The following is a 27,413-nucleotide window of genomic DNA, read 5'->3' on the forward strand; positions in this document are numbered from 1 at the left end:
CTAGTTAACAGGCACAGCTTGGAAGGTTGTACCGGTGGAGCATTCCTGGAAGGTGCAATTGTAGTTTGAAAGCGCCATCTTCTGCCGAAATCATTGCACTTCAGGAGGAATCAGGGGTGATAACACTAATCACCTTTTAAGCCTATGCACAGTTGTAAGATTCATAGGATAAAGTGTGATGATGCCTAATTTTGAAACGATAAATGAACGCGAAAAAGCGCGTTGATGAGTGCTCTCGATTGTTGTGAAGCGTGAAAATAAAAATATTCGCGTTAGTTCCTCAATCAGACAAGTTTCAGCGCCATATCTGGCATGCATTCGCCGCAGTAAAAGGGTGTCGACGAGCGCTGGTCTAACTCCCGAGCACAAGCACAGCGCAACCATATCCACAAACAAACACACATATACATGCACACGTACACACATATGATAAAACAGAGCATTGACACAGGGTCACGACAGGGTATTGTGAAAGGTACCGGAGTTATTGAAGCCCAAGCCGGTGGCTTCTGCCGCCTCCAGACATACTGGAGACAACTCATGAGGCGTATCGACACGAGTAACCTATAGGCCCCCTGGAGAGTTCGCGTGCTTCTCGGCAGTGCGGTACTCGGCACTGTTCACCGGGGGGCTCAGCGAGCGAGACAAGGTCTGAACGCTCTTCCCTAGGCAGGGCTCCTTTATCGGCGACGGCTGCCCCTGAGCCAAAACCTCCCTCTGTACTTCGGGCAGTTCGGCGTCCTTGGTCTCCGGCAGCCAGTGGATCGGCAGATGGCACAGAAGGAGTCCCGCGGCCATCACGATCAAAGCGCAGCCGGTGTCAGCTAGCCTGACGACGTGGACGAGCAGTTCGCCGATGCCCTGACCAAGCCGCCCGGCGGCCACCAAGACTGTTACGGCCGTTGCTCGCAGTTGACTGGGGAAGCACTCGTAGGCCTGTAGCTTGGCGATTAACAGGCAGAGCTGGACGATGGCGAACAGCACTTCCATGAGCACCTGCGCGAATACAGCCAGATGGCTTGATGAAGGATCTCCTCTCCAAGGACATCTTTGTTGTGAGACCTTTAAAATGTGGACAAAGCAAACAAAATACAGCTGCGCGAGTCTACACAGTTGGCTAGTTGGTATGGGGTCATCTTAAGAAACACGCCAAGGATGGGACAGGAAAGACTGTAGGACAAGCGCTGACTATCAACAGACGTGTTTATTTCAGAAGGTGGAAATATGTAGGCTGCAGATTTAAAGAACACAAACAAAAAGCACTTAATTTACTACACTCATCAACAAAGTCGAGAGGGACGGCACGTGCTCAGCTGCCCACTAACAGTAGGGGTAGTAGAGAGCCAAGCGTGGGGAAATATTTCTTGCAGTTTTTTCTAATCCCGCCTTGCTGTTCGCGGCGAGCAGAGCGCGTGCAGTCCCTTTAGACTTGTTGGATGAGCGCAGCAGTTTCAAGTGCTTCTTTATTTTCTGTTACAAACATTCAAGCCTATATATTTCCGCCTTCTGAAATAAACACCTGAGTAGTAATTCATCGTTTGCCCGGTTGTCTTTCCTGTCTCTCAATTTGCGCTGTTTAAGATGAAATAGAGTGGTAAGTAACAAGCGCCTTCATAGGAATAAAGAATATCGGAAGCAGGAAATACATTCAAAGCTGTTTATCAACTTTTCCAGATGCCTTATCAAACGGTGTATAGGCAACCAAGGCATACACATGTATGCGCTTGTTTGCTTAAACTATCAAAGGCTTTCTCAAGAGCTGGTATGCAACGCCGAATGACTACATACGTATCCAGTGTACATCTGAGGGCATGCCCTTAGGCCGCTTATTCGCAGCTGCGGTTTATTTTTTGTGATCTCACGACGGGCCCCAGCTTTAGGTTTTGACGCAATTACTTTCAGGGCATGCTCTCTATATAAAATAGGGAAAATCACGTGCAAGCTCTGGGAAGGTGTCAGATGACATGCCTTGTGGTTGGAGGGTTGTGTCATGAAACCACATAGCATGGGTGAGTCGACAAGCAGTGACCGCAAATGAGTCTCTTAATTACAACAGATGGGACCAGAAAGGAGCCCTCCGAGACTCTCGGATACTGTTTCAAAACGTTACGTCAAGGTAGACAGGCACGTTCATCTAGTTCTTAGTTAGAGCCAGGCTTATATATACTCTTTTAGGGTGGTCTTTGGCATAACGCGAAAGCTTCTGATAGTAGTCAGTAAGCGCGAGATAATCGAAGTTGGAGAGAAGAAATTTCTGATTATGAGAATACCAAAGTGCACGTATGCGAATGAGGAAATGCAGGTGGAGTCCCACCCTAGTTGTAATATCCACGAGTGAGCGCTGATGGCAGAGAATGTAACAAAATATTTTAGATCTGAAATGAACCTGCATTTATACTCTCCCGTAGATCCTAATGAAATAATCATATTGGTGATTTACCTCAAACGATAGCGCGCACAGCACAGCCAAACTCAATGGGATATGCACTTTGTGGAATCGGGGTGTCATCTCGTCTATTTACGGATACATACGATTTGGTGAGTGAAATGCTGCAATCATTGACTAATACAAATTCGACTGATGCTTTCAAGAAGGGAAGCTCATTGTTATAGTCAGATGGTTGAATTCAGGAGCATTAGGCCGCGAGATAAATGCATCAATACCATTCCAGACTCTCAGCATGATACAAGTTATTTAAATACAGTCGAAAAAAAAAACACCATCAGATAGTTGAAATTGCTGCGACCTCTGTTATCTTGCTCTGTATATAACTATATCAAAGGTTCCATTAGATGGGTATTAATAAAAGGGGGTGCAACATCATGAATATCTGGAGGAATGACGCAAATAATGAGTCGGTTCGGTACCATCTGATCTTTGTTAGGTCATTTTAGTTTGTTGCTTTTAGGACCAACAATAAGGACACATATGCACGTCCCGTCAAGGCGAAGGTCGACGGTCTACCCTTGGTTGTGCGATGGGAGATACATTAGTTGGGACTGGCACTAGATTAAAGTAATAGTATCAGTTAGAATGTCGCCGAATGCTGGAGCTTAAGTCGTTAATAAAGGGAGGTAATTGTATTTCGCAAAATAAACTTTACACAAAATGATGTCCATTAAGGTCAAAAAGATGGCACATTATTATTTTGTAAACTGCGGAGATTACATGGTTTAATAATTTCCAAAAGACGCAGAAGATGGGAGCGCTTTTTTCGGGACCGGAATGACCTTCCCTGTTTTCGACTCTAGTGGTATAACACCTTATGAGGGCGATTGTTGAAAAATATTAGACAGAATGGCTCAAGATGTATGTTTTGGGTTCTGAAAAATTATAAGCAGTTCGAACAATACCTTCCAATAAAGCTTAGTCTGAGAGTCGAGTAACTTGATGATGTCATTAAACTGAAAGATCACATCCGTCATAGCTGGGTAGCTAATGAAAAGAACTTCATTATAACTTCCTGCTGGACGAGTTGGTAGTTCATCTTGATGTAGGGTTTTTTAGCGCAAACAAAGTCTTTGTTCGCGCTAAAAAAACCCTACATAATGAAAAGAAATTCAGGAAGTGCATCATTTGTGTCAGGAGTGACAAATAGCCATATGCTAACGTAAAATCTTCCACAACGTCCCAATTCGTCACACGATTGTTACAGTAGTGGCGCGGCGTTATATTTGTGGTCTCCTCAGCATTCATACATTCCCAGAAATGACGCGACTTCGTACGCGGCACATAGAAACCCCAAGCGGAGTTGCCGCTGTATATGGGTCTCCACCTGGGCGGCAAGTGGGTACTCGTAGTATGCGACGAATCCTGCTCCCGCAGCGGTAGAGGAGGCCACCGCAAGTGCCATGTGAAGGCTCATGGATCGGTTCCATTTGGTGACCAGAAAGTAGCCCGTGGCGTACATGGGCAGCATCAGAAGCTCGAACAGCAACTGAGTCCAGCCCGAGATGGCGCTGGGACGCATTAGGCTCAGCGAGGAACTGGCGAAGAAGCACCAGAACCAAACTGCTGACAACGCCACCGTTCGTGAGCGCAGCTCAGGAAGTAGCATCACGTCGGACAGCCTGAACGCTTTGCCCACCTGCAGGTAGTACGGAAACAGAAAGATCAGTGAAACTGTGTGCTGGAAGGACAGTCTGTGAGCTGATTTTTCCTTTGTCCTTCTAAACGAGAATACATCGGTGGCAGTTTACGAAACCAATAAAAAGCGTTTCAAAATTAGCAAACGATTCGGCATATCAGTCACTAATGGGCAATCAAAGGCCATCTGCAGCGACTTCGCGACGTAGTTAAACACACAAAGAATAGTGAATTGTAGTGTGTGCGAAACCAAAGAAAGCGGTTCGCCCACTAAAAGAGGTTTTTTTGTTCTTTAGAACTTGACATCGATATGCTCAAATAAATATTCTGGACAAAATTATGGTTGGAATTATTTCGAGATAGACACTAAAGAACGGAGTCGCGGCAAGATAAAGCTACAATGGCGTGTAGGTTTCTGGTGCGTCACCCTCGAAATAGAAATCAGTGCTGCAATGCTATGGTACAAGTAACATTAGGATCTATGAACACAAAAGCATTGCTTAGGGAACAACTAACGATATAATAATAGTTCCGTACATGAGTGAAGGGTGAACATCGCACGGGTAGCCCCCGGAGAGGGGTGGGGTGATGAGAATAGGGCATTTTCTTTGACACAGTGGATGCGGTTTACGCAGTTTATTTGGTTGCCTGTACGGGATCTTTGTCGCTAAATAGACATACGCGAGCCAATCTACAAGGCTTCTGCTGAGGCAGCACTCAGGCAACTTACCTGCAGCGGCTTGACGACCTCGGCGTAGTGGACAAGTCGCCATACGTCGCCCAGAGCCACGCTGTTCTCTGCGGCCATGCGGGCGATGACACAGGTTAGTGTGTCGTACCTTTCCATGGCCAGGAGCCAGCGTGGAGACTCAGAGACCGCGTGCAAGGCCAGTGAGAGCAGCACCATGCTCATCAGCAGCGTGATGCGCATGAGCCGCAGGTCTATGCGCTGAAGCCACGGGCACAGCGAGCCAGCATGCACCAGGGGCACGGCTGTCTGCGCCACTGCCAGGTACAACGTGCGGCTCACCGACGATGAGCTCTGCCAATTGGGGTAAGAGCGAGCGAAAAAAAAAGTGTTATGAAAATTGTTGCTGGTCATGTCCACCGTGTTGCCTATGAGTGATTCTCTGAAACGAAAGCAACTGGTATCAAGGTTTTGAAACATTAGAGGTCTGTACAAATTCCATACCATATGTATGCTTCCTACGAAGCGTACATTAACGCATAAAAACCGTTTTTAATAAAGGTAAGCGTAGAGTATCGAACAGCCGTGAACTTAAGCAAATACACTCAAGAACATAACCTTACATTTTATTATAAAAACTGCCTCCGTATTGCGAATACCCATAGATCGTAAAACATACGTCGAACGACTCAATCACTACGAAAAACAAAAACTTCAAATAAGTGTTGAAAGCGGGATATACGCGTGCGGATCAAGATCGGTCCTTTCTTTAGACTGTCACTTGGTCTTGTTGAAACCGCAATTCGAGCAACAAATCGTGCTGCTCGTGTAGCAGTTCGAATCAAACTCCTTTTTAATAGCGAGCCATGCATAGGACACGTTCCTCAATGTAAACAGGGCATGAATTTTTGGATGAAGGCGATGAGCAGAAAAGTAGGATGTGGAACAAACGCTGCAGCTGTCTGGTCTCTGTTTCTGTGGATGCGCTGTGCGAGTGTTTTCAACAACCAGGTGCATTGAACAAGCACGAATTGCGAATTTCAAAGACCATATTCATCGTAAAGGGCATCGCTGTCGATGTTGTATAGTATGCCTCGCTGAAATACTGCAATTTCATCTGTAAGGCCGCATTGAAAAGCGACTCGCGCGTGGAGCTGAGCTGGCAGTCGAACCCCCGAGCGCCGAGGCCAAGGAGTTAGCGCTGTTTTTTTCTCCTTTTCTCTTCTTTAGTCGTGCGTTAGCCGCGTCCCGCGAGGCGTGCAGAAGGCTAGGTTTATTTTGTCCGTTCGCCGTCAGGCGTCGCGAGGAAGCGACGGCAGACGCACCCTTATCGGCCTGGAACAGCGGCGCGCTTCAACGAAACACTTTACGGCCAGCTCGCCCAGCGGTCTCCCACTGTAGCGCCAAGCATCAGTGCAGGGTAACTCCGCTAACGCAGCCGTTTGCCTTGCCCCAAGCGCCCACTAAGTGTACGGCAGAAGGCGACAACAGGCGCGGTCATTGGCACTCCCACATAGAATCATCGGGTGCGAGCAACTATAACGGTACGCTTCTCTTTATTTTCTTTTAAGATACTGTTGTCTGTATGACTCTTGTTGCCATTAGTTAGTTTGCCAATGTATACTATTTTTCTTGTGTAAATATAATTCTCGTCTTGACCATCATCTGATCATGGTCTACTGCTTCTTCACTACCGAATGACCACATTTGGAGAGGCTCCAGCCCCTCCGAAGATTGGCAACGAACGAGCATAAAATACTGGCGCAGTACGACAGGATTCGGGACGCTACCACAAAGCAGCAAGAAACAAGGCCTCACGCAGTAGCAGCGGCAGCCAAGAAGGACTGTGCAAGCTACCTGCCGATGACGATCAGCTAAGGCGTGACGCCCAGGCTCGGTTCTACTACCCGCAGCGACGCTTGTGACGTGTGAGTGGGATTTCTCGCGTCTGGTCAAGGTTGGCTTGGCTTGTGCTAGGGACAGTTAGGTAGTAGGCATTAAGGATGCCAAATATACTTGCAAGCAAGGCTTTCGCATATTCCCTGACGGAGGAAGAGCGTCTGGTAATTCGGCAACTTGAATTCGAATTTGAGCGGAAAAAAACTGGAAATTCTAAGAGAGGAAGGGGAATTGAGAGCGCTGATGCGTGAGCATGCTGGCGCCGCACAGGCTAAAACTGCGTCCTAAGCAACGAAGCAGCGACAGTTAGACCTTGGCCCCATGGCAGAAATTACTAGTTCAGATGAGGGCTGCTCCTTCCGGTATTCGACGAATGCGGATAGCCAGAACGAGCAAAGAGTTGCTAGCTCAGGGCAGGGAGCGGCAGAAATTGACAGTGCAGCCCCGCTGGCGCAGCTAGAGGCGGTAGAGTTAGGGAGCAAAACGAACTGCCGGAGCAGTGTCGTGGCGCGGATGGAAATGCGCGAAGAAGCGGACGAGCCATGGGTAGGATCCACTATGGGTAAGTCTAGTGAGTCCGCTTGAAAAGACGTCGACACGGAACTAACCCAAATGAATGGGGACCAGCAGAAGTTACTATCTGAAGAAGGCTTAGCATATCGCTCGGTGCGGTATAGCGAAGATCAGTCGTCCGGCGCAGATCCTGCGATCAGACATTTTGCTCTTGAAGTGCGATCTGATCAGCCGATGGAAGCGGTAAGCGCCTCGTGTCTCGAACTGCCTGCAACAGGCGTCGAAGCTGAGCTTACGTAGAGGGCACCCACTCCATTTGAGACGGAAGGCGCGGTAATAGATTGCGGCCAAGAAAGCGAATGCGCTAAGCCACAGCACAGTGGAGCAGAGGAGTGCGCAGGCAGGCCTTTCAAAGCTTGTGCAGGCATGACAGCAATGGGCGGCCTTAGAAAGTCGACGCCGCCAAAGGTAAGGCGCGACGACGTGCCAGTTTTGGCAAACAGTCTCCACCGAGAAGCAGTACGAAGATATCTACCACTAGGGGCACCAGTGGCGGCAACGGTGTGCCGCAGGCGCTAAAGGTCACTATTGCGCTACCACGCGAGGGCGGAGGCACGCACGAGATCAATAGTGCACCGGCTTCGGTTGATAGCAGCAGGTGCCTGCCTAACTTACATCGTCAGTGCAGGAAACTGCACGGGCTATCCTCGTCAGTAGAGCCACCGTACAAATTTGGCGCAACGTACTGGGACAAAGCAAGCCTAACGGTTTGATATTGGAGCTGGTCGTTCTGCACAGCCAGGCTGGCATCACCAAGCGTGAAGGTTCCTGCTCACCCAACGGGTGGCGTCCACGGAACAGTTTGGCGGCACCAAGCAGTGGTGTAAAGACAACTGCATGCCGGGGCGGGAAGTATGCAGTGGCGTGAATGTTCCCGCCCCCCGCCGCGTGATGTGGTGTGAACGGTGACGCGTGCTACAACCGTGCACCGTGGATGAGTGCTTCTGTACTGACACTTAGGCTGTGGTGAACTCTGCGTAGCCTATACACGTGCTCTTGTAGTGCAATTTTGTCAATCTTCTTTTTTGCATGACTTTACATGTTCCTCAGGTGTGGCAAATTTTAGGGCGCACTGCTGTGCGCAACAAAAGATTTTGCATGCTGTCATAAAGAAATTTTGTTTTCAGTGCCGTTGTTTTGTATTGGTTGTAATTCCCGACTTCGAGTGCACGGTTTCCCTCAGTAGGGACAGATTTAGGTGCGCTGTAGCCTGGCGAAATGGTCGCATGAAAGAGGAATGTGGCGGCCTGTTCTTTTGTGTAAATCACCAGCTTCCAAGCTCAATTACCCTTTTAGGAGGGACGTGTAAGGCCGCATTGAAAAGGGACTCGCGCGTGGAGTCGGGCTGGTGGTCAAACCCCCGCCCATCGAGGTCAAGGACTTTGCGCTGTTCTTTTTCTCCTTTTCTCTCCTCAATTAGGGCGCTAGCCGCGGCCCGCGGGGCGCACAGTAGGCTTGGTTTGTTTCGTCCCTTCGCCGCCAGGCGTAGCGAGGAAGCGAAGGCAGACGCATTCTTATCGGCCGGGAACAACAGCGCCGCGCTTCTGCGAAACACTTTACGGCTGGCTCGCCCAGCGATCATCCGTTGTGGAGCCAGACATCAGTGTAGGGAGACCCCGCTAATGAAGCCGTTTGCACTGACACAAGCGTTCACTAAACGTCCTGCAGAAGGCGACAACAGGCGCGACCCTTGGCCCCCAGCAGCGGCTCAGGCCAGCGGCCTTCCGCTGTATTGCCAGATGTCAGTTCAGGGAGACCCCGCTAACGAAGCCGTTTGCCCTTCACTAAGTGTCCGGCGGAAGACGACAATAGGCGCGGCCACTGGCATCCCCGCAGCGACTCATCGGGTGCGAGCAACGGCGACGGTACGCTTCTCTGGGACAGTTACGCCCCCCCCCCCCCCCTTCTCGAAAGGGACGCCTTGGTGACCTCGCTAGCCCCCAGACGCCTAGCGGCGTTCCTCCCGAAGGGTGTCAGCTGCAAGGTCGCGTCGCAAACACGCCGGGGAGGAGACGAGAAGACAGGCGCCGTGTGGAAAGATTTGGGGACCGGAGAGTGTGTGTGCTTTGAATGCTGCATTTTTATTTGATGTAATTAAGGACCTAGGTTCAAGATTATTCCCAACCCACTGGGGTTGTGGCATGTTTTTCAATAAGTTGATTGGCTGCTTCATTTTCGGGGCGGATCACCTCACGTGACCGCCCTCAGGTCTTTGTTGATATGTTTGTGATAAAAAAAGCGGTCCTCGGACCAGGTTGAGCAGTCAAGATTGAGGCTCCGTGCTTAGCACGTATCTACAGGCCATAGGCCTTTAACCGAAACGCTCGGTAAGAAAGCAGGGGCTTGTAGAGTGACTTCTCTGTGTGAGAGTCTTTATTTTCTTTTAAGTTACAGTTGTCTGTGGGACTCGTATTGCTGTAACACACAGTTTGCCAATGTATACCATTTTTCTTGTGTAAATATATTTATCCCCTTGACCATCATCTGATCATCGCCTACTGCTTCCTCACTGCCGAATGACCACGTTTGAAGAGGCTTCAGCCCCTCCTAAGATTGGCAACGAACGAGTATAAAATTACTCCATCTATATACTAAAACTGTGGCACCATGGTGCTGGCAGGTACATGGCAGGTAGCTGGAAGCTGACATGACCGATCACTGACTAGACGCAGGGTTGCCTAACGTTAAGTTTAGTAGTGGCCGTCAACTTGGGTCTCGCCTTGCATATGGGATGGCGATATCAAAATTAGCCTGCCAGGACACTTGCATTTACGTTACCCGTAGGCCACCCCTGCACGTCTATAAGGTTTGGGAAAAGCGAGATTTTTTGTGTGTGGTACCAGTTTAGGCTATCCTGTTTTTCGACCATTCAAGGTGGAGCATAAGTGTCCTGATCATTTTTTCGTTCCCATTCTGCATTCAGCACGAGTGCAGTTATATAGATTATGTTTACGCTCGTGGTATGCAGAGCTAGGGGGTGCGTCAACGTTTTAAAACAACGTCTAAAGAGAGAAACAAACACCACCAATAAAAAGAAACTGCGTAAGACAAAGCAAGGAAAATGCTCAATGTTCGATCTTTCTGAGCTACTTATAGGCATAAAAAACACTTGGTCTAAACTAAAAGGGCGATGCAAGGCAAGATATAACGAGATGCCAAATAACAGGCAAATGCTGGCACCAGTTCTATGCCAGTCTAGGCTCTTTAAAGCCTTGTCTGTACAATATTAGCGTTTTGAGATCAGCCCGTGGTGAAGTGATGTGGCCTGTCCTGTAAGAAAAAGTTGCACAGGAAAGGAAGGGAGCAGCGAAAAATAAATAAAGGTTAGTGCTCTCCATATCACCTGCAAAGTATAGTATTTGTGTTGTTTGAAATATCCTCATTTCTCATCTATTCTTGCTCTTTGTGGAGAGTGGTCTGCGCGGGGCATTATTACTTTTTCTGCCAGGCAAGAGGCGACCTATCGCGATGTTACAGGGATTTGTTCACACATTTCCACTAAGCGCGGGCAAGATGAGTAACCATCCCCGTGATGAGGACCATCCTTGTGTTATTGCAACAGCACTCACACAGTCATGAGAGCCAAGTAAAGATCCTGCTTGCATTTCGCAGGTTTCCATAGCAACTCTGACGCCAGCAGTTGTTGGGCCACCGAAGCGATGACAGGGACGACGGCATGCTGACCACATATCCCTACGCCATTGCTCCCACTCGCTACTGTTTCTGCAGTGCCATTGGCTCGTAACGCATCAATAAAGGACCACCATGCGGCGGAATATTTCTCTTCTTTCGTGTAAAAATTGATGTCGTAATCTTTTTTTTTTGTGCAGCGTTTGTTGTGGTGTCATGCCGCTTCGTTTCGCGTTCAGGAATTGCCGTCATATGCACCTCCAATTCTGTGCAGCGCAGTAAAGTCGTATAACACATTACCAAGCTCTGTAGCATGCAGTGCTCAACAGCCGAACTAAACCATTACGAGCCCTGAAGAGAAATTAAACCAGGGCTAATGTTTTTGTCTGTGGGCAGACCCAAAATGTTTGAGTTCGTACTGCGATTGGAACCACGGCAGAATATACTCATGGTGGTACAGACTTGAACGCTGAGCGCGGTATTTCTTAACACCATACTAAAGGGAGAGGTGTAGCAGCAGCAGTCCAGTTACGCGACGCACCTCGAAGAGCAGGATGGAGGTCATGGTGTGCACGGCTGCTGCAGAGACGGCGATCAGGAGGTGCGCGACCACGAACGCGGTGAAGGAGTCGACTGCCGTGGCTGTGAACACGGCACACATGGCGGTGAGCAAAGCCGCAAACACCACGAGCCTGCGGCCTATACGATCTGCCACCTGGCCCAGTAGAGGAGCCAACAGCACGCTGCCCACCGTGGAATACGCGAACGTCGTCACGAGGTAGTGCTCGTGGTTGCACACCAGATTCCATCTGGGAGTGGGTTGTCAGCAAGGAAAGAGATGTTTGGTTAAAGCAATGACGTGCTTTTTTGCAAGTGTAATGAGAAAATTTAGCCATGTTTCTCTTTCACTTGTATTAAATAATAAACGCTACAGGGATAGCAAGCGCCCCTGTGCAATCTATAACCGATGTAATACATGTGACCACTAGCAACGCGATTCATGTTTCTCTGCTGATGCTGAAAACTTACGTAACTGCTTAGCCCCATGTGCACGTGGGACGCATTCTTAAAGCCTCAGAAGTTATGGCAGGTATAGTCATGTTGTGCCGTGTGTAAGACTCAACGAAGCAGATTATATTTTTAAACTGTGCTTTGTTCTCCGTGAGGAGATTAATTATCTTGAGAATGTTAATCGCTAGCGACACTGACAGATTCACTCGCTAGGCGCGTCCTGTGCTATATGGGTTGCGCTGTGTTTGAGACGGGCCCGTCTTAGAGACAGTGGGCGTTTTGAATATCGTCATTTCCCTAAAATAAGATGAAGTGCCTTTTATTATTTTGCATGCTTATTGGACTGTGTGCGAGGCTAATGAACTTTGAGAAGGAAAATATTCAATAAGCTTGTGTTGATGTTACAAGAGAAAGGCTTATGACTGCCACACATGCCCTATGTTTGAGCACATCTTTATGGTATCCATGCTCTGGTATAAGTGTATCGTTCCTTCTGATTTAAGCGATCCTACGTTCCCACGGTACGCGACCAGCTTATGTCTTTCCGCACTATACTCAAAAAGAAAAACCGTTATTGTGTCTGCTTTCGCCCCTGACCCGACTAACTCGCTACAATGCGGACTGAACTATAAAGTCAAACTGGCAGGAAGCAAGCAGTGGTCCCTTTGGAGGCACAAAATAGGCGGTGATGTTTAAGACGATATTGATGCTATTATTATCTTTGAGCACAATAAATGAAATATGTTTTTCTATCACAGTGTTATAGACATGACGCAAGTGAATCTTTTTTAGTCGTAAAAACTAACTGACCAATGCTATTAATTCGCTAACTGAAATGTATGAAAAAGGCGGTTGGGTCACGCCACATCGCTTATGAAAGATATGGAAATCTCTGAAATGTTGTTTTGATAACTATGAAGATATGAACCTTGTATATAACCATACCGCTCAACGTGCAAGTATAAAGTACAAAACATTAAGGAAGTAGCGACGAGCCTAGCGTAGTGTATTTTCGGAGAACTAAAACCTTACTCGATGAATTGGTAGACGAATCTCAACTTTTTACCGCAATAATTAGATCTTTCCGCTCGAAGTTAATATAGGACAGAGTAAATGAAAAATGCAAACTTATAGACGAGTTGGTATCGATTAATAAGGGTATATGAGAGAACAGAACTACACCTGGGGGTAGCCTCAGTACGCAAGACATAGAGTAGAAACGGGGATAGTGTAAGTGTGGGTAGCGTGATCGCCATAGTAATAAGGAAAGCAGAACAGGGGAGGGGTGGGAAGAGGTGAACAGAAATAAATTACAGGAATATCAAATCAAAGGCTGTTTCCTTGGAGATGGGTTTGTCTGAACATGGAATCGGTGCTCCCGTTATCGCGCAGCCCAGACAAAGACTGAGCTCATCATAAAAACGCTGGCTCGGGAATTGAGACCCTCTCTCAACACATGTTAGATTCACTCTTATACTTTGTAGTCAAGTTCTTTCCCTTCTTCTACCATGGATAATAAGGGTACAGTAGCACGCTAGAAATAAAATGAAGAAGAAAAGCGCTATGTCTTGTCCCTTCTTCCTTGTCTTTTGTGCTGGTGCACTGTTCTAAAGGTGAACAAAATGCAGGGCGCGAAACATAAAAACAGCGGGTGCTTGTTTACAAGGTTGTACCGTGTGGTAATTATCTATAGTTATGCAGAGTCTGCGGTGCCAGGCATGTTGTTTAGCTCAGGATCTTTTGCAGTCTGTACAGTAAGCTCTAAAAAATATTAGAAATAACAAAACTCTCAAAGCCATTTGGTAATAAAGGAAACCGGCCAAGAATCTTGTTCCAAAAACGCTGTGGCATAATCGAAAGCAGCGCTGCCAAATCTCTTAAACATGATCAACACTGGAAATGATTCGGCCTTTTATGACTATTCGGTTAAGTTTAGATTCTTGACTCGAGCTCTGAAAATGTGTTAAGCCGAAGTGTCGGCACTGAATGAAATTTTCTCAGATGGCTGCACGTTATCAGACATGGCGCATACTCACTTGGAGATAAGTGTGTGCGTGTCGTTGGGAAGGTCGTATTCCCATCCGTTGCAAGGCACCTCGACGCGGGTTCCGTTGAAGACGATGGCTGTCAGCTCGTACATGGTGCAGCGGCTGTGGTGCAGGTTCCCGTCGGCATCCCTCACCACGGGGATGCTCACGTTCAGCCACTGCTCGCGCGTCAGGTGGGCGAACAGGGAGGGAGGCTTACACCAGTGGTCCACCGGCTGCGTCAGCATATGGACTGACCAGTCGTGGAACAGCACCTGTCCAGGATGTGGTATACACAATTTTAGTTTCGATGCCTGGGCACAGCCATCTTAGTTTGAAGGTGCCGCCCCCTATGAGGCAAGCTGGGAAGTCTGTTCCGGCTCCTATGGACTCCATCTTGGGCTGTGCTATGCGTGCTAATGCTGCGATGCGGCAGTGTAAAAGTGCTGTTTCGCGGTGCTCGTGAAAGCTACCCGACACCTTGATGCTATTTTGTGTTTTGTTCAGCGCGGCAGCAAACCGCATACCATCCGCTTGGCATGGCGGCAGCTGTTGGAAACAGTACTAGCTGCACAGGCCACTGCGAAGGACTGCGATCCGCTTCCGCTGGCCTAACTCGTGAAAGTTAACTGTGAGGATGCATCAGTTGTATCTTTTACGATACATGTATTTTCACTTACGTTTTATAATTGCAAATGGTAACTGCACGCACAAACACACAGCGAATGAACCGTACGGGCAGCTACCGAACGCCGAATACAGAAAGATGTTTTCCAGTCATCGAAGCATTAATTTAACGTGAAGTGAGACCTATTTCATGCCGTGCATTTCTTCGGCAGTGCATATTTATATTCGATGCTGTGCTGCTTTCATTTTACATTAAAGGCACGGGCAGCGTTCACCGCGTTTACGCCGCTAATCGCTACAATCTTGTACTGAGCTTGGAGAATGCATGAGTGCCTGTGGTGAGCCGGCGACCTAGTGCTAAAAACATACGATCGAGCGGTCCTGCTTCAACAATGCATACTTTCAAGTTAAACGATGGTTCAAGAACAGTGCAGAAAACAAGTAGTGGCTAAAGTATAATCCGTCGACGTGTTTATGCAGCCTTGGTGTACGTCCGGCGGCGCAGCAACATTGTATTCCCATCCTGTCGTAGCATCATCGTTTGCACGACGTGGTGTTGAGCAAAACGTAAATGTGTTCTCTCAGCTGCACTAGGAACGAAAATGACATATTCGTAGCATATACAACAGCGCTTACGAAAGCGGCGCCGCCCACTGGCGAGGCTCACGATGACACTCTCGTCGAGCGCTACTCCCTAGTCGTCGCTAGGCCTACATTGTTTCGCATCGACGGCACATCCAACGGCGCTTTTTAAATGCTAGGCGCTAGAGTAAACGGTATATCGTTGAACTGCCTTACTGCTTATCCTACTGTATCAGTGAAAGAAAGATGTAAATTTCGAAGAGCATCGGAGCCATGCGAGCAGACGATAAGCCGCGCGCCGAACCAGCGGCAGCTGGGTGTGTTGAGAAACTTGTTCGTATTGCAATTATTAACAGCATAGTATGGGCAATAGGTCAGATATCCGAAAGAGCTTTTTTTTTTTTTTTTTGCTGTCGGCTTATTGTTTAAGTGCAGAACAGATTTCAGCACGTGCTCCTGATGCCTGCGGAAGAGATCCACCGTATCGTTGGCGCGGAGGGCTTGCGGGAGGCAAGGCCTATCCGGCGTGCTTGTTTACTACGGCGGAAGAAGTAAAGAGTCCTTCATTGGTACTAAGTTCTGTGGCTAACGCGAAACGTTCATAGGCGAAATAAATCAGGATGGACTGGAAGGCAGTGAAGCAGAAACATATATTACAGGCGTACTCGGACTGTCGTTGCATGCTTCCCGCATACGCTCTGAGCAAAAATCTTGAGATTGCTTTGACTGTTTGTGCATTCCACGAACACGCTTTGATGTCCCAGTGACATCACCTCTAAAAGGGGCGTCAATAAAGGTTGTCAGGTCGCTCAAACGAAAATACACTGAGGTGCAAGGCCGCTCTACTATGCATGAAGCGTGCGAATGCACAGCCCAATCGGTACTTGCAACAATGGGCGGCGAAATAAATCTGGTTAGAGAGTGTTTTGCGCCTCTCCTGCTTGCTCTCGGTAAAATGGTCTATAGAGCGAAGCTGAAAAGTGGATATGCATTTTGCCCAATGCACGCCATCATGAAGGCCGCCAGGCAAAGTCTTCGGAGATAACACTCCCTGTGGCATATAAAATGTAGAACAAATAGGATCGGTGCTAATAGACGTTTCTTGGTCCGGTGTACTCCCATTTTCTAGTCGGTCGTAACGACCTTGCCCCTAATGATATAATTTCCTCCGCTTATATAATTTATTATTACACAAAGCACGATCAGCATAGAGAAGACATTCGATGATAAATTTAGTGGTAAACTTGTACAGTGGAGTGAAGAGTGACAAGATTGAGATTGCCGCCTTTCAGAATAGATCTCGAATGCTTCTCACTTCTATAAATAATGTTTTTTTTTTATGCAGTTACCAATTAAATCGGTACGCCTTTCCTGCTTTTCTGCAGGGTGGCGTCGACTGCATGTCATACTTGTATATGCCTAAACAGAGACCGACATGCGTTTAGACAACGTGACTGTGTGGGAAGGCATTTTCACCATGGCAAGGGACAGGTGGGCGCAGAACAGGATCCTGAGCTGGAAGCGGCCATGTCCGACCAGATCGAGAAGGACCAGATACTCCTGACGCAGCTTTCCCGGAGGGATGCAGCGAGTCAGGTCCACCACTGACAGACTGGTGTCCGCCGGCGTGCCTTCCGGAACGTTCATCGCCCCCAGGAGTCTTCGCCTCCTTCTGCAGGAAAGGACATGCCAGGACACGGCTGTGCAGGCCTGCATTCCTACTTTCTCAAGAAGGGAGCAGTTACTCGTTACCATCAAAGCGAAGCTTCCTAACAAAGTCTATATACTTTCCGTATGAGTGAGGACAGCGCCATACAAGCTGCTGATTGGACCACGATGTGGCTCTCAGTAAGGTTCATTACGCTACATAAATGGCGTTTATAGAAGAACAATAACGGAGGTAATCTTTGCTGATATTGAGGACGGTGCCAATGAAATGGATACAAGGAGGCCCTCATCAGCAGAGGTACCTCAAGCTTTTATTCTTACCGTGGTCGGGTAGAGAGTTGGCCGCGTTTCCGTAACACGGGCTGGGGTGCTGCAAACGTAGGCTGTCAACCCGAATCTGGAGACTTGCACACACGTCGATTAGTTTCCTCGCTACCCTAAATCGCTACAAAGGCCGGAGCGAGAAAGTGGGCGACCATGTCGAGGAAGCTTCTTCTTCTTATGGTTCTCGCGGTCCTCGCGGTCTTCATCTCTTGTGTTCTGCGCGCGAGCTAGAGAATAAATCGAGGTATTCAATACTCGTACTGAAAATTGCACTAACTCTATGGTAGTTCGTGCTTTTGCGGAGAATGTTGTTAAGATAGCGTATTTTATATTCACTTTAGGTTTCTGTTTATTTGGTTGTCTTTATCACGTGTAAGTATCATAGAAAAACAAAGTACGGCGCGTTTCAAGGAAGAAACTCTTTTTGGCCATCTTCAAGCCATCCCCTCCCGAATTCCCTCAATCGACCTTTCCCATGCCAAAGCTGCTGTGACGACGTTAGGAGCAAAAGCTGGCCTGGCTATGAAGGAGCGCGGGTAAATTCTTGCCTGTTAATAGATTGCATCGCAGTGAGGCGCCAATTTTCTAACCGTTTTTAGCGCCGCTTTCAAGTGCGCGAATCTTATGATTGTGGAGAGAAAATTCACAAATTTGAGCTACAGTTGCTTAGATCGCACGACGCGCGTACATTCCCCACAAAAAGCCGATACGAATGAACCACCGCCGAGCAATGCTGCAGACGGCCGTTGATATTTCATCCTCGCTACTTGCGGAGAGTAAATTAGGGCGACTGAGGTCAGTCGTAGAACACACGTCTTAGAGCGATGATGAAAGACAAATATTTTTATAGCTTTGAATCATTCCAAAGTGCCGTCTAGAGAAATTACCTAGGCCTAGCTACGAGTAGGGCAGGCATGGCAGCATCGCAGTTTATCGCCATTTGGGAGCACTCGAGAAAGGCGTCGTTGCCTAAAGCGTCCCACTTGCATTAGTGAAGCGGCCCGTCTTGATAAATATTGTCTTTCCTGATACGAATGTGAGGTACCACATCAAGATAGCAGCGTTACACTGCTTTAGTGCGCATTGGTCTCGCTATCAAAGACCGCAGGTTGTATATGTGAGGTCGCTATTTACTCCGTTGTCAGTAGACGTGTGCTCTCTTTCACAAGCCAGTTCTCATCTACCTCAAGTTAGTCCATGATGACATTTATCCCTATCATGCCAACTCTTTGCCAGTGTCTACTTTGGTTTACATTTCAATGAACGAAACTGCGGGTTTCCTTTCATCCGCTTATTGGAATGAACCTATCCTGTCATTAATCCTACACTTCTCTTTATGGGTTGCGGCGCGATTCAAACAATTTCTTTGGATGAAATAGTCAAATTCGGTGTTTTTATCTTTTGACGGCTTCCGGTATTTGAGGTGTAAATGGAATCGTGGACAGTGCCTTTTACAACAGTGCGAGGTGTGTTTGACAAATATAAGGTGTAGGATTCCTCCCCTAACCTTTATCTTCATAGATTGGGTTGTGCTCCTTCAATCATGTGTGCATATATATACTGCAATGAACCTGAGACACTGGAATATATTTTTTTATGACCTGTCGCCGTTTCGCCTCCCTCCGAAAACATTTCCTTGAAATTCCTTGCAAAAATATATCTATATCCTTGACTGTTCCAAATTTACTTTCGTTTGGCGCTACTTAGCTGGGTTTCAGCAGCGGGACGGTACGCTCAGCGGTACACAAATTTGTTAATGCCTCTGGTCGGATTCCTTGCTAGGTGTACCGATCCCGCTGCTTCTTCTCTGCAAGGTCTTATTGAGTTGAAATTCTTCCTTTTTGTTTTGTGATCAGTAGGGTCTTTTTTGCCGTATTGCATATTTGTAAGCATTAGTTTTTTTTTATTCTCATATCTAACAGCATAACTCCCTTAATGCTGGTTTCACGTGTGGCCAATCTCCCTCGTGGGTATGTGCCATCATCTGAGGGCACAACAACAACAACTGGGTGCTAATAAATGAATTGTTATCGTGCGTCTCCTGGAAGAATACCGAAAGTCAGGAATAAATTAAATTATGCAATATCAAAAATTCTGCATAACAACCTATCGTGTACTCCGTTTTAATGTTAGTAACACTAATTTGTTGCAACGGTGGAAGCACCAGCAAGTATAACAAATACGTGTCTGTTGCAACAAAACATGATGCTGTTCTCTGCCGGTAAAACTATAGACATGTATGCTAATGTGGCAGACAATGCGAACACGCTATGTTGTTCATGCGTGATGCATATTTGTTTTTTTTTTTTATTAGCCTGACTGTTTCATATCCGGATGAGCCAGCATGCGTGGAGCTTATTTTGCGCCGAAGAAAACATTACGTATGAAGGGCAAGCAAAGTAATAAAAGAGCGCTAACACAACTTACGTAGAAGGCCATACACTGAAAGCAAGACTGCGTGTTGTGCGAAGCAATAATCGTGCATGAAGAGTGAGGACAAATAAAAAGAGACGCTGTAACTAAAAAAAAAAATATGGCATCATAGCCACGTATTGTCTGGTGGGAGAATAAATTGTATGGCAGGTGGTTTCTCGCTACCATGGACCTTTTTATTGTTTAATTAATCCGGTTGTGCACGTGACGCACGACGCAACAATAAAGAAGAAAGACACGACGAACGCCAAGTACCAGCGGAATTTTGTTGTTGTTGTTGTTGTTGTTGTCCAAATAACTTATGGCACATACCCACAGAGGGGGATCGGCCAAGAATTGGGTAGCAAAGAATTTTTTTTTTTTTTTAATATACTTGCATAAAAAAAAATGATTTGAGGGGTAGAGCAAAGGAAACAAAACGGGAGATAAGTGAAATATAAAATGAAAAGTGGTAACACTCACGGGAGATTGACACTACAATTTTAGAGCAAGTGATGTTTAAATATTTAGCAAGGCAAACGATTTGAGTCCAGTAAAAAATTTTGCATGGCAGTTAACACAGACCTGTGACTGTGCCCAAGGATTGTGGCGCCAAATGATAACAATGTCGGGCTGCTTAAACTAAGGCCAAGCTGTTGCAATGGCCTTTCCATCAACTGCTTTCTCAGCGTAGTAAAGCGACGGCAAAACAATAAAAAGTGATCTAATGTTTCTTGTTCACCGCAAAATGCGCAGACGGGAGACAGTGCCAAACCAGACCTGTAAAGATAGAAATTTAAAGGTGGGATACGGCATCGCAGCCTTGTTAGTGAAATCTCAAGTTGCCGTGAATGACATAATTTTCTATTCCAAGAATAATTTAGATGTAGGTAGTCATCAGATCTTAAAAGATGTCCATTTTTCATATTTAATAGGACGTTTCTTCGAAACCTCGCTGCGGTGATGTACGCGGTCGCCGGAAGGATAGATAATACGGGGCCATTAAGGGACTCTTTTGCCAAATTGTCAGCATATTCATTTAAAGTCACATTGCTGTGGCCTGGAACCCATACCATATGTACAATTTTCAAATGTCTAGGGATCAGGGAGACAAAGGTTTTTACTATTGCAGAATCCACCGACGAAGAGAGAGATAAACACAAGGATAGAGAGTCGGAAATTACTGCCACTTTAGAAAAAGAGGAGTCTAATTTTCGTAAAGCGAGTACCACCGCCAGAAACTCTGCCTCAAAAATTGGGGTGAAGTCCGGAAGCCGGACAGAAAAAGACCAGTCTAAATGTGGACAATATATACCCACACCTGCCTTTTCATTACTTTGAGATGCGTCAGTAGCTACAACTAAACTAGCAGAAAGACTTCTTAAATGGTCTTCTAATAATCCGTTTAGAATAACGGATGATAAGTTTTTAGCATTATTCGGGAATATGTCGTCAAAGACAATTTTAATAGATGAACCGATGGTTTGTATGGGTAGAATACTAGGAAGGGAAACATTTAAAGGGTCCAGCAAATTTTTGACCATAACAACCTGCGGGGTGTGAAATTTAGACCAATGGACACCGAAAAAGGAGGTCGGTTGACAGCAAAAAATAGACATAGATCGGTGAAACTCTGATTCATATATCCTTAAGTACGTCTGAACGGTTAGAATTTGTAATCTATATATCAAGGGTGGAATCCGGGCTTCAAGGTAGAGCATATTGTTGGCAACAAATTTTGGAAGTCCCAGACACAACCTAAGTGCTTCTCGCTCCAACAGAACTAGCGGTCGAATTTTATAAGTTGCTGATCCAGAAAACAAGACTGAACCAAACTCTAAAATTGGACGCACATACATAATATAAATCATTAAAAGGACATCTCTCCGCATTCCAGACCTGGGACGACTAATTCGGCGCAACATGCCCACGGCCCGAGCCCCTTTCGTAGCAATACGGTTAATGTGGGGCTGCCATGAAAGATTATCATCATAAGTGACCCCTAAATACTTTAATGATTTAACCTGTGGTATTATTTGCTGCTGATACATTACAGACAGACTTACAGAATCTTTTATGTTAAATACGAGGACTGCGCTTTTGTTGACATTTAATGTGAGACGCAAGCCACACAACCAATTCTCAATAGAGTTTAGGTACGTTTGCAAGTGGAGATAAAGGGATTGAATATCCGATGCAGTTGCAAAAAACGCAATATCATCCGCATATACGTAAGTGCGAACGTCATAATTAACTGGTATTGAGCTGAGTAGTATGTTGAAAAGGACTGGTGAAAGGACTGCTCCTTGCGGCACTCCCCTGGCTTGCTTATATCTGCCAGAATGGACGCCATTTAGTGCACAGTAAAACTCTCGGTTTTGGAGGAATTCAGATATCCAGGCTACTAAATAATGTGGAAACTGAAGAGATTTCAATTTTTGCAATAGAATGCTATGCTCAACGCTATCATAGGCCTTGGCTATATCTAGCGTTATCAAGGCAGCGTACATTTTTTGGCGTCGCGCTAAAAGAACTCGACTTTCGAGATCAGCATGCGCATTCCAGATGGAACACTTTTGACGGAAACCAATTTGGCAAGGGCTGAGGATATTTTCTTTATTCATGAATTCCGAAACACGTATAAGTATGACTCTTTCAATTAATTTTACAATGTTTGATGTTAATGCAATTGGTCTAATATTATCAATGGACAAGGCACCGCCTTTATTCTTAAGTAAAGGAATTATTTTGGCAAGTTTCCATTCTGGGTGTATCCAAGCATGTTTAATGGAATAATTTACTAGCTCTAATAACGTCTGAGGTGACTCGTCAAAAAGAATTTTTAACATTTTTGAAGTTACTTTATCAGGACCGGGAGCAGCGGCTGGTAATCTCATAACTATAGGAGAAAGCTCAGAAACGGAAATTTGGGGATCATAATTAACTGGTTCCATTGGCATTACAGGTATCGAGCCCGAAGGAAGTGCAGACGAGAAACGCTTCTCCAGTCCTTTGGCAATTGTTTCAATTGTGTCTATTGCTTCATGTGGAGTCAAAATGAAGGAATGTAGATTTTGTGCGTGCGGAATCTTTTTCCGCGAGCGTAAAAAACCAAAAAGAGCAGTTCGATTGCCAGATTTAGAAAGGAAATCAAAATGCTTAGCATCATACTCGTCCTTCGCTTTTGCAACTGTACGTTTAAAAGTAGCAGCAATGAACTTGTAATCCTGCCAGTTTTTCGGGCACTGGTTGTGGAGAAGCTTTTTCCATGCCGCCTTTCTACGTCTGTAATCTCGGGAACAATCAGTATTCCACCAAACAGCTGAAGTATTTCCCTTTGAGCTCCGTACCAAGATCTCAGACTTCTTACGGCAATCCTCAATCACCGAGCATAGGCGTTTTGATTTTTCTTCTTCATCCGTGTTAGTCAATGACTCAAGATTAGAGCGTAACGTTGACTGAAAGTTATTATAGTTGATAAATGACTTCAACTGAGAAGTCGCTGGAGTTACAGGGTGATTAACCTCAAACGCAATCGGTATGTGGTCACTAGAGGTGCCACAATCAAGTGTCGACCAATTATTAACGAAGAGACTGGGAGAGGTAAAAGTTAAATCTAACACAGATTTACTGTGTTTTCTTATAAATGTGGCCGAACCCGAATTTCTACAGGAAAAGTTATTATTTGTTATCCAATCCCAAAGACGCTTGCCACAACTATCTGTCTTGTAGCCCCATGACACATGATGCGAATTAAAATCACCAGCCAGAAGAACTGAGTTTCGACAATTAACTAATAGTAGATCTAGAGGTTTTGTATCTTGTACACCGCTAGGGAAATAAGCATTCACTAAGGAAAACGGACAGTGCCCTGGAATTTCAAAGTCTAGGGCCAATAACTCACAATCTATAGAAGATAACTGGAAAGAAATCTTAGCCCTGTGACAGAATTTTGTACAGACAAATATAATTAAACCTCCTCCTTTTGATTGGCGATCTTGTCGGAATGAATGATAATTTTGTAAATAGAAATGCTTTTCGGCTGTTAGCCAAGTTTCTTGCAAAATAATTATGTGTGGATTATATTGAGAAGAAATGTAAACTAAATCTGTTGAAGCTGTTAGAATTGAACGACAGTTCCACTGGATAACTCTTAGTGCCCCTATGATTGTGAAATCTTGGCAGCCGCAACTGCCTGCCCCAAAATATTATCCTTTGGCTTTAATGTATGCTGATGTTTCTTTGATTTTGGTTGGGACCGCGGAGAAGAATGATTGGACATGGGAGACCCACACCGTTTTAGAATTCTCACATCTGATTCTACCATCTCTGCGTCATCAATGTTTTCATCGTCATCTGGGAGAGCAGCCTTGTTAGGCGAAGCAACAGTAGTGCTTTCAAGCAGTTGAGAGCTTTCAGAGGGCATATTTGCTATGAAAGGGGCTGTTCCTGATTGCAGGGCTTGCGTTAGCTGAACTGCCAGAACGTTAGAAAAACACTCTGTGACAGTAGCAACTATTCGGTCGACCATTTTATTCATTGATGCTTCCACTGCAGTCATTATCGCCTTTGAGATTGATGCATCCATAGGCACACCTGATCGGGCTGACACACCTGCATAACCGTGTAATCGGTCCTTAACTTCTATTACAGCGTCACGACGCGAACAGCGTTTTCTATCTATTACCTCTAGAATTTGCAGCTCCTGTTTTCGAGATGGACACTCCAAGGAGTTTGCAGCGTGGGCTCCACCGCAAAGGCAGCATTTGTCGTGTTGTTGTGAACATGATGACGAATGATGACCATCGCCACATTTTGAACACCGCACGGAGGACTTACAACCACGAGCACTGTGACCATATCGCCAGCAATTAGTGCACTGCAGTGGCTTAGAATCAAGAGGATCCACACGGAAGATCAATGGCCATGCTTTTATCTCTGACGGGCATGAAGTTCCCGCAAATGTGGCAATCACCGACTCTGTTGGTACCCGCGTATTATTAACCTCCCGGCTGCAACGGTACACCGCTACCACACCAGCCGCCGAAAGAAGGTCGAGGGTCTCAGCTGGAGTTAAAGAAGAGTCTACTCCTCGGACTAATCCCTTTGTGCATGCAAGATGAGTAGGGATAAAGCTGCTCACCTGAAGTGATCCAAATGAATTGCATTTAAGCAGATCCTTCACGCAATTGAGGTCTGGAGATCGGCACAGTATCCCGCCACGCCCAAACTGCCTCACTTCTGTGATCGAGTCATACAGGGTAGAGGCTGCCTGGAGAGCAGCTCGAACAGTCCCAGGGTTATTCATTTTAATAAATCCGCCATCCTTGGGCACCAGCGCCACAGGAATGTTTGGAACGCCAGATCGTTGGAACGTTTCCAGAGGTAGATCGTGAGGAGTAATGAAAGCCGACCAGGGGGAGCGCCCCTGGCCGGGAGACTGCGTAGACATCACTTTATAGTTACAATCTCTCTGCGAGCGTTATATCAACACGGTGAAAAGCGCAAATGCGCAGGGGAAAACAGAAAAAAGAGGACTAGCCGCCCAATACTTAGCCGATTCACGCCTTCTGCTCGTAGCGGTGCCCTAATACTAAGCCTGGTGCCGGCGCCAGATCATCTCCGTCGACAGCTTGCTGAACTAGCCCTTGAGACAATAAAAAATATAAACGCGCGAATTTCGGAATTTCGAGGCACCCAGAACTCGTGTCTTCCGGCTTCATCCTCGTCATCTGTATCGCAGAGAATCTCAGTGGTAACGCTCCAAAAGATTCTTGAGCTGCCGAATGCAGAGTCTGCCGAACGGAGACGGCCGACTTCGCACACATTCAGTGGAATTGCAACAAGTACCAGGAAGAAGCTAAATCTGGGAGGATTCCGCCGCGACTGGAAGCAGCCGCAGGGAGCGACAATCAAAAGGAACAACTCTGGGCGTCCAGCAGGTCATCAAGGCGCTGGCCCAGCAGGGAACCAGCGAGCCGGCAACGGCGAGCGGGGACCCTGGCCGCGCGGCCGGTGCCCAGAAGACGACGTAGGCCCCGTTCGGAGCGCGCACGCCCGAGCGCGCGTTCTACTGCAGGCCCCAAATAAACATTTTAACAATCCAATCCAAATTGAGCTTCTTTCAACAGCTGAATGACAATTTCTTAGGCGATCTATTTCTAATATGGAGGCTATTTTTAGCTCCCAAACTCGAGAGAAAAGGACTATGCAAGAACTCAATAATTTAGGTTTGCTCACAGATAAAATAAAATACGTGCTACTTTATTAAAAATCGTATAACTGCACTTGAAAGCCGCAATACCGTTCACAAACCCCTGGCATAAAACAGCTTGCTGAACTAGCCCTTGAGACAATAAAAAATATAAACGCGCGAATTTCGATAATCTAGCAGCGCTCTGCATAAGTGGCTGACAGTTTGTAAAGAGCTCAGCAGAATTATTGCGAAATTAGGGATGTTGCTTGAACACACTTTGGAAATTTATATTTATAGCATGCAAACCAGTGCCGTCCAGGTAAATTATGGGCATAGTGCACTACAGATGCATATGTGATCCTGAAACATCTTGTGAAGAAGTATGACAGACGTTTGATGCAGAACTCTAAAAACATCTTGCGTAAGCCGGCTTTTAACTGTCTTGTGTAGCAGAAGACACACAAAAATCCTTCAAACGATAGCTTCCAGACACCTTGCTGATGATGTCTTCTAGACTAGCATTAAATGACGTCTCGCAGATGTCTTTGGTAGCTAAAGATAGAGAGAGAGAGAGAGAAAACTTTTAATTTATAATCAGTAAGAATTCGCAGGAGCTGGGTGGTCGGTGCCCCTAGTCCAGGGCTCCGCTGGCAGCAGCTGATATGCGGTCTAGCTGGATAATCCAGGCTTGCTGGTCCAGGTTGTCGCTGGTCAGGGCCGCCTCCCACTGCTCGTGTGTCGGGCATGGCACTAGTAACGTTGGGTCAGGTTTGTCCTGGCATTCCCAAGATGTGATAGAGTGTGGGGCTTGCACCGCACCAAGGACAGTAACTCGTGTATTTTGTCGGTCTTATCTTATTTAAAATGTGAAGATTAGGGAATGTGTTTGTATTTTTCTCCAGTCTATAGCGTCCGAGGAAGGAAGTTGTTTGTGTGGTGGTGAGAAAATTCTTCTTTCTAACCGTAGGTGTTCCAGCCTGTCGCCGTAGGGTCCTAGGAGAGGGGTGGGGTAGGGATGGGGATCCGCCCGGTTTGTAAGAGCTCGGGCTAGATCGTTCGCTACCTCATTTCCTTCTAGGCCTTCGTGTCCAGGTGTCCATGTAATTGTGTGCGTCTGGGAGATGGAACGTAATATTGCACACGCTCTTCTGTAAGGTTTTCCGGCCAGGTAGTCCCTGCAGGCTGGTTGTGAGTCCGTCACTACGTGTGATGACTTCTTTTGGTGGTCTTGTATTTTTATGGTGACGGCTATTGCCAGTGATTCAGCTTCCGCTGGATCATTGGCATAGATCGAAGCCTGAATAATTGGCCTCTTCTGGTGGTCAACTGCAGCTATTGTGAACTTGCCAGGCTCGCCGTAAGCCCCTATGTCCACGTAGACAACTTCCGCGTCTTTAGACAATTGTTTTTCGAATGATTTGACTCTGGCTTTCCTTCGACCCTTCTGTAACTCACGGTGCATGTGCTTGGGCATCGGGTTCACATAGATGTTGTTTCTTGTGGATGTCGGAATTTATGATTTGATCTCGGAAGTTCTTAGTGCCTGCCATAGCCCTAGTTTTGACAGGATTTCCCTACCCGCATGCGTTGTTGTTAGGCGTTGTTTTTGACTCTCTAGAACCGCCTCCTTGAGCTCCTCGAAGTTGTGCACTCCGAGTGCCCAAAGACGTTCCGTTGATGTTGTTGGCG

At 46.5% G+C, this 27,413-nt stretch overlaps 1 protein-coding gene across 1 annotated transcript; it reads right to left on the bottom strand.

Moving 5' to 3' along the window:
- Nucleotides 1–564: 564 nt before the first annotated feature.
- On the bottom strand, nucleotides 565–16,771 carry LOC146177078 (solute carrier family 22 member 7-like). Its single transcript, XM_084581457.1, has 6 exons — nucleotides 16,601–16,771; nucleotides 13,925–14,190; nucleotides 11,419–11,686; nucleotides 4,818–5,129; nucleotides 3,777–4,088; nucleotides 565–996 (listed from the first exon to the last, which is right to left on the bottom strand). Exons 1-6 carry the CDS (start codon nucleotides 16,769–16,771, stop codon nucleotides 565–567), a joined length of 1,761 nt encoding a protein of 586 aa, XP_084437583.1.
- Between the last annotated feature and the right edge of the window lie 10,642 nt (nucleotides 16,772–27,413).

This window comes from Amblyomma maculatum, chromosome 10 (genome assembly GCF_055883805.1).
Source record: "Amblyomma maculatum isolate TAMU_Amacu chromosome 10, ASM5588380v1, whole genome shotgun sequence".
Classification (NCBI taxonomy): Eukaryota; Metazoa; Arthropoda; class Arachnida; order Ixodida; family Ixodidae; genus Amblyomma; species Amblyomma maculatum.

What these genes read in the sequence shown, in the direction of transcription:
- LOC146177078 (XM_084581457.1), bottom strand. Translation starts at nt 16,771, where the DNA reads ATGAACGTTCCGGAAGGCACGCCGGCGGACACCAGTCTGTCAGTGGTG. An exon ending in CCTCCATCCTGCTCTTCGAG is followed by an intron (nt 5,130 to 11,418) that starts GTGCGTCGCGTA and finishes CCCAATTGGCAG; the next exon opens with AGCTCATCGTCGGTGAGCCG. An exon ending in AGTACCCACTTGCCGCCCAG is followed by an intron (nt 997 to 3,776) that starts GTGGAGACCCAT and finishes GTATTCGCGCAG; the next exon opens with GTGCTCATGGAAGTGCTGTT.